This window comes from Carassius auratus, chromosome 6 (assembly GCF_003368295.1).
Source record: "Carassius auratus strain Wakin chromosome 6, ASM336829v1, whole genome shotgun sequence".
In the NCBI taxonomy this organism is placed as follows: domain Eukaryota; kingdom Metazoa; phylum Chordata; class Actinopteri; order Cypriniformes; family Cyprinidae; genus Carassius; species Carassius auratus.
This window is the reverse complement of record NC_039248.1, coordinates 21,512,088-21,523,690: the sequence shown is the minus strand read 5'-3', so window position 1 is coordinate 21,523,690 and position 11,603 is coordinate 21,512,088. Positions and strand designations below refer to the sequence as shown.

Sequence of the window (11,603 nt, the reverse complement as noted above, 5' to 3'; positions counted from 1 at the left end):
TAAACAATTGAACACGAGGGAAAACTGAGTCATTGAATGCACGTGGGGGAGGAAAACACGGAACATTAATGTCAAGTGGTTAATTAAATGAATGTAAATTCCCAAATTAAATCAATGTAAATATCTGTTAGTATCAATATGAAATTCAGACTAATAAATTAAAGATAACCTGCATTTTTTATAAGAAATAAAACTGGCGTAAATGATGTGGAGTTTGTACAATAAATTCTTCTCTCAGGTGATGTACAGGTGCATCCCAATAAATTAGAATGTCGTGGAAAAGTTCATTCATTTCAGTAATTCATCTCAAATTGTGAAACTTGTGTATGAAATAAATTCATTGCACACAGACTGAAGTAGTTTAAGTCTTTGGTTATTTTAATTGTGATGATTTTGGCTCACATTTAAAAACGAAAAAAAAAAATACAATTCACAACAAATCTCAACAAATTAGAATAAGGTGACATGCCAATCTGCTAATTAGCTCAAAACACCTGCAAAGATTTCCCGAGCCTTCAAAATGGTCTCTCAGTTTGGTTCACTTGGCTACACAATCATGGGGAAGACTGATGATCTGACAGTTGTCCAGAGGACAATCATTGACACCCTTCACAAGGAGGGTAAGCCATAAACATGCATTGCCAAATAAGCTGGCTGTTCCCAGAGTGCTGTATCCAAGCATGTTAACAAGAATTTGAGTGGAAAGAAAAAGTGTGGAAGAAAAAGATTCACAACCAACCGAGAGAACCGCAGCCTTATGAGGATTGTCAAACAAAATTGATTCAAGAATTTGAGTGAACTTCACAAGGAATGCACTGAGGCTGGGGTCAGGGCATCAAGAGCCACCACACACAGACGTGTGAAGGAATTTGTTGAACCACAGACAATGTCAGAGGCATCTTACCTTGGCTAAGGAAAAGAAGAACTGGACTGTTGCCCAGTGGTCCAAAGTCCTTTTTTCAGATGAGAGCCAGTTTTGTATTTTATTTGGAAACCAAGGTCCAAGAGTCTGGAGGAAGGGTGGAGAAGCTCATAGCCCAATTCGCTTGAAGTCCAGTGTAAAGTTTCCACAGACTGTGATGATTTGTGTTGGAATGTCATCTGCTGGTGTTAGTCCATTTTGTTTTTTGAAAACCAAAGTCACTGCACCCATTTAACAAGAAATTTTGGAGCATTTCATGCTTCCTTCTGCTGACCAGCTTTTTGAAGATGCTGATTTCATTTTCCAGCAGGATTTGGCACCTGCCCATACTGCCAAAAGCACCAAAAGTTGGTTAAAGGACCATGGTGTTGTTGTGCTTGACTGGCCAGCAAACTCCCCAGACCTGAACCCATTGAGAATCTAAGGGGTATTGTCAAGAGGAAAATGAGAAATAAGAGAACAGAAAATGCAGATGAGCTGAAGGCCACTGTCAAAGAAACCTGGGCTTCCATACCACCTCAGCAGTTCCACAAACTGATCACATCCATGCCACGCTGAATTAAACGTAGTTAAAGTAGTAATTAAAGCAAATGGAGCCCTACCAGTATTGAGTGCAGTAAATGAACATAATTTCCAGGAGGCCAGCAATTCACTAAAACATTTATTATTATTATTATTGGTCTTATGAAGTATTTTAATTTGAGATAGTGAATTGGTGGGTTTTTGTTAAAAGTGAGCCAAAATCATTACAATTAAAAGAAAAGACTTAAACTACTTCAGACTGTGTGCATTGAATTTAATACATGACTTTCACAATTTGAGTTGAATTACTGCAATGTATATCTATATATACGAAGACCAACAGCTGACAATTTCTGATAACATATATACTACAAAAAATGAGAATCGACAGAGTATAACAGTTCCACTATTAAACTTTCCTAATACTACTAAGTGTACTATAAGAATTTTGTGAATGATAGCCAATATTCAGGGTTTTCAAAACAGTAATGCCAGGAATTATCACAGGCCTAGTCTTTACCAACAATAACCTGACGTAGGTAGATTCCCAGTCAAAATCCCCACTCATTGAGTCTCAGGGCTAATTCACAGCACTTCAGGATCATTAGAGCTGACAGCAACCTTGAGCGAGAGATTTGCACATCACTGTGAGAGTGTGTTGTTTTTTTCCCCTGTACTGCCAGGAAACTAATTGTATAACAAGCAAGCGGAATATTAGTGGCCTTTCATTCAAGGTTCTGGGTGATCATAATATCCATCAATGGCTATTTTTACAAATTTGACTGCATCGATGTCTGTCATATAAAATTTCACTTAACATTTACTTCAAAAACATTAAGCACATATTCTTATTTTTTTTCATCAGAAGTAGTTTGATAGACTTACTGTAATTTAATCATTTAAACGTTTTAACGGTTTTGTTTTCAAGTTGTTCCAAAGAGCTTTGTGTCTGATTTGAGCTAAGGATTGAAGATCCCTTTTACACTTTTCCAATAGAATGCTCTAATTTAAATGATTACATTAATAATACATGATTGATATATCTCATAAATGAGAATTTACATTACATTTTTATGTTTGAAAGAGTATCAGAATATCCAAAGCAACTTACAATGCATTCAAAAAAGTAAATTTAGTCAGTTGTCTGGGAACCCCTTAACCTTAGATATGTATATACAGTATATGCATTATGGTCTACATGTTGACCTTTTGGAATATTTAAAGCATTCACCTTTCTAATAATACTAAAAATAATAATAATTAAAACATCAAATAATATATACAAAATCTGATTCCAAAACTATAAAAGTATATAAATATCTCAATGATTGTAAAATAACACTCATATTCCCTTGCTCATTAAAAAAAAAAAAAAAAAAAAAAAAAACCTGTTTGGACTTTAATTCATCTCCATTTTAGTATATTATAACACCATTGTAATAACCTCTGGTTAAAATGATGAGCAATGTCTTGCCATCTTTACAAAATGTCTAAAAATAGCAAAACATTGCTCATCATTTAAACCAGAGGTATGCAATATTCTCATCATATTTTACCACTGTTTTGTATTTAAAGATAGGTGAATAATGAACAGGAAGAATTTGTGTGTAAAAATCATTGTTCTGTAATTGTCATGCAAAATTCAGTGCAACAATTGACATCAGCACAATTTTTTGAAGGATTTACCTAATTTGTGTTCCAGTTTAAAACAGCATATTAACAGATGGAAAATTTAAAACTAGGACTAAAAATATGCAACATTCCAGAAAACAAGTATCCTTTGTATAAGGATGAATCATTCTTATCATGATAATTCTGTCATTTGGAGGACACCGACGTCATGGTCTGAAAAAGGAGGCTTACATATGTGAAAAAGTTGGTTACAGCTGCCAGTATGGCCTACTTTACCAATGTCTTTAACTCTTATCATGTTAAAACCAACAGGATTGTGTTGTCCATCCTGGAATCCTGAAATAGTTTCAGAATCAAACAGCAATATTCATGTGATGAATGTACTTTGATCATTGTGTCGTGTGAAGACTTATCTTTTCATTAACATAAAAAAATGTTAGCGGTGCCCTGAGGTAAGACATCCTCTGGATTGCACCTTTTCTATTTCCCGTCCTCATGGTGCAGCAGTGGGACACCCACTATCATCTCTATGAAGAGACCCAGTAAAAGGGTTTCATCCTGCTGGGACATCTCTGGTGGTATAATTACCCTTATGCAAGGCATATTATCTATACAAAGGAAAAAGAAGCTGTCAACAACAAGCTTATTTTCCCCTCTGCATGTCTTCCACATCTCTGAGAAATTGCTTCCAGGCAGTGGGGTGAAAGTGAATGTCATCTATCCAAGCAGACACAGAGATCTCAAGGTCGACTGATGCGGAAGATCCCTTGTCCTCATACAACCATATTTTTGGTCTTTTATATCCAGAGTGTCATGTTGAGTGAGATAAAGACCTTTGTGTCTGCTGACATCATAACTTATTGATCTGAGGTGGGATTCCCTCAGGTACTATATCTTTCTGGGATATTAAACCTAATCAAATGTCCCTTGTTCTGTGCACAGCTTGAACAAGGTACAAGTTGGTAAAGTTAGGCACAGCTGTCCTGATTCGACGTTTAGATCAATGTGGACCTATGATGAAAGTCATAAACATAAAATATTTTCTGTAACGGTGCACCGAATTCTGTCATTAATTACGCACCCTTGTGTCATCCCAAACCCGCTATCTGACCCTCCGTAGACAGCAATCAACTTATGTTCCCAGGTCAATAAACATAACAAGGATATTGGTAAAACAGTCCATGTGACATCAGTGGCTCAACTTCAGTTTTGCTAAAACTACGAGAATACTTTCAGAGCACTATGTAAACAAAAATAACATTTTATTCATTTTATTCAAGGCCAAAGGGAAGTACTCGATATTTGTACGCTTCGCCCCCGAAAGCAAACCTCAGAAACTTCCTGTGTAGGGGAAGGATGGAGATATGGAAATATCGAGCACCAACCTCCCGCTCTCTCTCATGATGCCAATAAGGAAGTGACTAAAACTGCAATTCATCGACTGGCGGCTTGAGGCTGGATGCAAAAGGGAGTCAGTCACATAGACTCCCCATGTTAAAATGGCCAACTTTACAGCAGAAAAAAAATGTTTACAGCCTGGTGCAAAAGATGATTTTGGTCTACATAGCTAATTTTGCCCTTCATGACAACTGTGAGGAGGGTGATTGTTTTATAGCTCATCCATTTAAATTATATTAAGACTTAAAGTTCTGCATAATTAAGGGCATGGCCACTTGAGTGACAGGTGGATTGCCGCTGCTGACACTGGCGTCGCGCTAGGTGGGCGTGGCTTCAGCAAGTAGCTCCCACCTTTTTGCCCATTTTTCAGAGTCATAAGGTGATGCGCTGCCAAGATGGCGACGGCCCGCTCTGCACACTTTAGGCTTCAAAAACACACTTCAGGAGTCTACAGGTTACGTCATGGACACTACGTACATGTTTTTAAACAGTTTATGGGAAATATGCATCTTTTAAATCTATCGTGACAAACCAGTCCTCGGACCTGATCTGAGACATGACCTGTTTGAGTGTGAGCATCCTGAACTTCAGTCGCTTGACTGATCGGTTCACTAGACGCAGATCTAAAATAGGACCCCCCATTCTTCTTTGGAACAATGAAGTACCGGCTGTAGAACCCGGACTCTCTGTCATGAGGAGGGACCACCCTGATGGCCTCCTTCCTCAGGAGAGCGTGCACTTCCTATTCCATAACCAGAGCCTTAATTATTATTATTATTATTATTTAATTATATATATATATATATATATATCATACCTTTAGCTAACTGCTAGTTTAATATAATATTAGAATTAATTAATTATATTTCTTGATCGAGTACGGTACATTGGCTCACAACTCCTAGTTTAATCAGTAAGTATACCCACCTGTAGAGTAACAAACATTACAATGCCCAAAGAAAAATTCCATGTATTTTGAGAACATTTGTGAGCAAATGACTGTCATGCCCATGTTCAGTGAAGTTGACGCCGGAGGCAGTGAAATATTTTTGATTCACAGATAATACTGGAAATGACTTTTAGACATTCTTGTAAGTTGTTTGTTGTTCAAAGTTTGAAACTCATGTTTATATTATATATAGAGAGATAGAGAGCGAGAGAGCGAGAGAGAGAATCTTAAATTGATCCTCTACATGTTGCCATAGTTTTTAGTTAAGCACTCATTTAAAACTGTATCAATAAATAAATTAATTATTTTCTGTGTTTTTGGCAAAACGAGACAGAATTGAATAAATATGCAACTCCAAGTTGGCATACGTATTGTTGCATATTGCTTGCATTTATTTATTTACAATATGAAGGCTTTCAGAACAAGTTACAGAAACTGTGAAAATCATGATCAGTGACCACCAAGATCATCCACAGGAAAATAATTTTCTGGTAAGTCACGAACTGTGCTTCTCCTGACATTTGACCAGCAGCCCTGCAAAGATTCAGAGTTGCGGAGGTTGTTTTCATTTATGCTTTTAAAATAATCATATATCTGGAACAGTGTGTCAGCAGTGTAAAAGAACATTAAAATGACCCGAATTAGGGCACTTACAATAACCACACTTGTGAGCATTACCAGCACTGTGGACTCTCCTGCCTTTTCACATACACATGAATGCACAGTACACAGTACATGAGCAGAGAGTGAACTGGATGGCGATTGGCCGAGAGGAGAGATGATGCTCTGCTTCCTGCTCTATATAAACTCCCTGTTCTCTCACTGCAGACACACTGCCGATAAATTTCACCTGGAGATCACACTGCGCAATGGATATTTATTTCCCTTCTGGCTTTCCGGTGTGTAGAGGAATAACAGGGCTCTCAAACAATTGCCTAGAAAGGTACGATCCTCATATTGACATTTTTAAGGGTTTTATGTGTTTTTTTATATTTTCTATAGATCATCCGAAGGCTTAAATGTAAACCTCTAGTCTTTTGTATAACATCAGTAATCAGGGCTTTTAATCTTATAAGAACTGTGTATATTTCAAAAGTGTACATATGTTGTGTAATAAATAAATGCTTTTCTAACATCAGGGCCAAAAGATTAAAGGCGTGCGTGGGTGGATTTCTGCAGAGACAAGACTTGAGCAGCCTATGTAAATATAGAAAACCAAGGTAAGTACAGTACTGAATACACTGGTTTTTGCCTTTTTCATAACATGTTTCTTTTTGCATGATAAAGCATGTTTAGTTTTATATGGTTTCTTCTCTGACTGGCTTACATCTTTGCAGGTTGACCTTGGAGGAATGTCTGTTGTGGAAACAGTCTCTTGAGAAGCTTCTGTCCAGCAAACGTAAGTCCACGCTGAAGAAAAACACAGAAATAGCTAATAATTTCACAAATATGTACAAAGATTTAACAAGTAATATATTGTAATTATGACATTTTGAAGCAGAAAGACTGTAATAGTTTTTTTCCAACAATCAACGTAGAAATATATGTTGTTGTTTTTTTGTTTTTGTTTTTTTGTAATAAAGATATGCCTCAGTAATGATGTACATTAAAAAATAAAACATTTGGAGTACAATTTAATTTGAAAAAATTCCCTTCCACTGCTAGCAAATTTCAAATTCAAATAACTATAAAAAAATGGCAATTAATGTGAAATATTGAGGTAGAAAGATTTAAATAGTTTTCTTATAAAACATACTCCAATACATTTTACTGACAACTTTGAAAAAACATTTTTTACAGCGTATGATAATACAAATCCATGAGACTATGGTTTAAATTTTGATGCTAGAAATAGGACTGCAGTGCACAGATGTGTCTGTCCTGCTGTCTGATCTGTGTGGGGGGCTTTAATCTGATGAGACACGTTACACAACTAATCTCTTCTCTAACCCCATTTTTCTCTCTCTATCAGATGGACTATATGCCTTCAGATCTTTTCTGGTATCTGAGTTTAGTGAAGAAAACATTGCTTTCTACCTGGCCTGTGAGGACTACAAAAATACAAAGTCTGCAGCTAAGATGCCATCCAAAGCCAAGAGGATCTACGAGGAGTTTATTGGAAGTGAAGCTCCTAGAGAGGTAAATATACATAATAAATCACCATTTCCTGTGGTATCTTTCCTAGATTGCAGATGTTTGAACTCACTTCCTGTTTGTCTACAGGTTAACATCGATTATGAGACCCGAGACATTACTCAAGCCAACCTGAAAAGCCCTACTGCATCCTGCTTCGATATGGCCCAGTACCGCATCTATATTCTCATGGAAAAGGACTGTTACCCACGATTCCTCCGCTCCACTGCCTACCGAAATCTAGTCAACCAGCTCACAGTGAAGAGCGCTAAGGCAAGAAGCAAAAAGGCCATTGCGGCCAGACCACCAATTGAAGTTGAAGAACCAAAATGAAACACATAGGTGCATTTTGGTTCTGCAAAAGATGAAAGCTCGGGCAAGAAGTGGGAAGGACCGGTGCAGGCCCTAAAAAGGCTGCTTGAGGTGGTCGGAGTGCCATGAAGAGATGAAGAGAACTGCATAACGGAATCAGTCACTGCATTCCCAGATCCCCTTAATAGTGTCCATGAGAGGGAACATCAGAGCTGCTGGTGGAGAGAGATGCATCTGCACACCTGTACACCTGTACTCAACACAAAGGAGATACAGACTTTACTGAGGCACGCATAGACTTAAAAGCACATAGCATGCTTTCAAAAAGCAAGTCATGTTTTTTGTAAAGTTTATAAAATGGAGACAAGTGTTTTATGTATGCAAGTGTTTTATGCATTAATTTATTTATCTTTCTTATTTTTAAATAACCCCTTAGAACAAATTGTGTGATGGTACCATGGTAAAGTGGTGGGATCTTATTTTTAAAAAAAGAAAAAAACAAAAAAAAACAATATAATATTAGCAAACTCATCATGAAAAAGAATGGTTAAAAAAATAAAAATAATTATATATTATTATTTATATATTTAACCATTCTTTTTCATGATGATTTTGCTAATTTTAAACCATTATTTTTCATGATGATTTTGCTAATATTATATTGTTTATTTTTTTATTATTATTATTATTTTTTTTAAATAAGATCATATTTAAATGATAAACATATTTATATATAAATAAAAGACACTGACAATCTGTCTGGACTGCTATAAGGCTTAAGAATGTAAAAAGTTGGTGAACTAGTATTTATTTTAAATAATATTTATAAATAATTGTATTAACTCAATTTTAAATTAAAGTGAATACAATTTTGTATTAAAGTGATAATGTGCTTTCATATCTTGTGTGTGTGTGTGTTTTTTTTTTTTTTTTTTTTTTTTTTTTTTTTGACTTACAGGTCAAACTAAAAGAAAAAAAACTGATATAGGTTATATATATTAGTTTAGATTTTAGTTATAATGTTAAAATACATTTTCACATTTTATTTAAATGATATGATAAGTTTCAGTTGTAGTAAAATATGAGGCAACCAGCTGAAATAAAAAGGCTTCTTTTTTTAGATTTTATTTTCAATTTTACTTTAGTTACTTTCTTAATAACCCTGGATTGTTCCTATTTTTATTTAATGTGAACAGAATGAAAATGTAAAGGCCAGATTTACATTTGCACAGATGCTTCACTATGAGATAAACAGGCTTGTTATGCACATGACTGGCCAGGCCGAGCTTGTGTTTCATATTTAACCATCAATGCCCACAAGCAACGAACAGCTTCAAGTGTAGGTTTACACAGTTGCCAAGGCAACGGTTTGGAGCCAGTTGCCGAAGCTGTCCACATGATTCTGTCAGCTCAAGATTAACCACATCATTCCTGCTGACAGTAATGAGAAAGTTCATCACCCAGTTTGAAAATCAAATACTGGAGTTCAGAAAGAGGAAATACGTTTCATAACGTCTTTGCACGAGCAGCCATAAAGATTTGTTAGCTTTTGTATTAGTTTACACATGTAATGACATAAAGGGCCGTTGTTTAGTTTGTAAAATATGCCATTGATCGCTTTCACACTAGACTGTGCAATTAAACTATATTGCACTGCCTAGACAATAATCGCATGAATATTCTCATTAATCCACAAAAGCAATCACAATTTGTCCACGGAGTATGATGCTACAAGGATACACTGGCAATGGCTGAATATGTTCATTTCATCAGCCAAATGGGGGCTAAAAGATGGTCCAGCAGATATACAGCATATAGTCAACACAACATTAGAAGCGAGTATCTCATGCTTCTTGTCAGATGAAGGTCCCGTTGATTAAAGAGGGGCTGCATGGACTTGAGTGATCTAGTAGTAATTTGATCTCAGACTTTGATTATAAAAAGATTAATGGACTAAAATGTTATGCAAGAGTGGAGCAACAGTGGGGTTTACATTCCCAAAAAAAAAAAAAAAAAAAAAAAAAACCATGGAAATCAATTTCAACATGGTAATCATATTAAATTCATCACTTTATAATGAATAAATCACCTCATCATTATTTTGATTTATTATTTTAATAATTATTTTATATTTAATTGAACATATTTTGTATAAGGGTTATTTTAATTAACTAAAACTATGTACAAACACTTTATAACTGGAATTAAAATGAACATTAACTTAAATTAAATAAGATTATTTCAGTTAGTGGCAAAGGAAATTTCGCTAAAAATAAAAATAAAAAATAAAATTTAAAATGTATATAGACATTTTTTTTTATAAAAATTTACTAAACTTAGTAAAACTTAAGATAAACTTGAAATGAAAACAAACCAATTTTACCAAATAAAGTTAGAAATATTAACAAAAATTATAGGATAGTGCATACATTATATTAAAATGATTGTGTGTGTCAATGTATTGCTTTAGGTAAAAGTATTTGTCAAATGAGAAAAGTAAATACACGCACACTTAACTGTTTTAGTTTTAATGTACATATATATATATATATATATATATATATATATATATATATATATATATATATATATATATATATATATATATATATATACATATATAAATATATATACATATACATACAGTATACACAAATAAAACAATTAAGCATATGTGTGTATATTGATATGTGCATACATAACCTATACATATAAATAAAAGTATTTACTCAATTATATATATTAATGATTTTTTTAAGTATGTATTTTTATAAATGTGTGTGCATATCTACGCATATATTTATACAAAAAAAACATAATAAAGCTTATATTATAATGAATGAAACTTATCAGAGGTTTGCATTCAATGTTTATATTAAACCCTCACATAATCTTTATGATTGCTAGACAAGTCTGTAAAAATAACACATTTCACAGCTGAATCCCTTCACTTTAATCTTGAAGTTAATGCCAAATGCATAAATGTAAAATGCATTCATGAGGTTAAAGCATTCAGATATGGCAATTTCCTCCTTTGATTTTTCCAGCTGCACTTCATCATATTTGTCCTTTATAAGCATTGCTGAAGGTGTGATAGTCCGATCTACAAACGTAAGAGCCAAGAATTCACTCTAAATGACTGTACTTAATTCAATCCATAAACCTACCACTTCATTCGTCAGAAGTGAGAGCCAGCGTTAGCAAGTCCATTCACAGACTTACAGTTCATCTGACCTCAAAGCAAATTTTATCATGTTTGTTGGCCCACGTCTTCAGAAATCTTCAATAAAACAGTGCGCATGATGAGTCAGACAGCAGCATCAAGGTCAGTGCATGCATCCCCCACAACCATCACATAAACAGGCTGATGCAGCGAGGCCTCAATGCTAGGCCCTCGTGAACACTGACACACTAGCAGCAGCTAGTGACTAGATATTTCACCCTGAAGAAACCTTTCCCACGTATTTCTCAATAAATGGATTGCATGTCAATATTGCACACTCCAAAGTAAGCATTTGGATTAAATATCTACATTTGTATGCATTTGTACTTACCGGAAGTATAGAGGAATTTGAATCCGCTTTATTTCCTGTTTGTAATTATTTATGAAACATTGCCTCCTAGTGGGAGATAAGCATCAAGACACCAACAGAATTGTTGGGTCAATTCCTGCAGTTTTGGATAAAATACATAATTATGTTTAAAACAGTATATATGAAACAGAGCATTCACATT

At 34.8% G+C, this 11,603-nt stretch overlaps 1 protein-coding gene and 1 long non-coding RNA gene across 2 annotated transcripts; one reads left to right on the top strand and one right to left on the bottom strand.

Annotated features, from left to right (window-relative positions):
- Positions 1-5,802: 5,802 nt before the first annotated feature.
- LOC113101116 (uncharacterized) lies at positions 5,803-11,458 on the bottom strand. Its single transcript, XR_003289930.1, has 3 exons — positions 11,423-11,458; positions 6,751-6,833; positions 5,803-5,957 (listed from the first exon to the last, which is right to left on the bottom strand). It is a non-coding gene; the product is annotated as an uncharacterized LOC113101116 (long non-coding RNA).
- On the top strand, positions 5,978-8,380 carry rgs16 (regulator of G protein signaling 16). Its single transcript, XM_026265580.1, has 5 exons — positions 5,978-6,366; positions 6,563-6,643; positions 6,761-6,822; positions 7,396-7,562; positions 7,647-8,380. Exons 1-5 carry the CDS (start codon positions 6,293-6,295, stop codon positions 7,887-7,889), a joined length of 627 nt encoding a protein of 208 aa, XP_026121365.1. The 5' UTR covers positions 5,978-6,292; the 3' UTR covers positions 7,890-8,380.
- Positions 11,459-11,603: the final 145 nt, after the last annotated feature.

Coding starts and splice junctions, on each gene's coding strand:
- rgs16 (XM_026265580.1), top strand. CDS start 6,293: ATGGATATTTATTTCCCTTCTGGCTTTCCGGTGTGTAGAGGAATAACA. Junction 6,823..7,395: donor GAAGCTTCTGTCCAGCAAAC/GTAAGTCCACGC, acceptor TCTCTCTATCAG/ATGGACTATATGCCTTCAGA. Junction 7,563..7,646: donor GAAGTGAAGCTCCTAGAGAG/GTAAATATACAT, acceptor GTTTGTCTACAG/GTTAACATCGATTATGAGAC.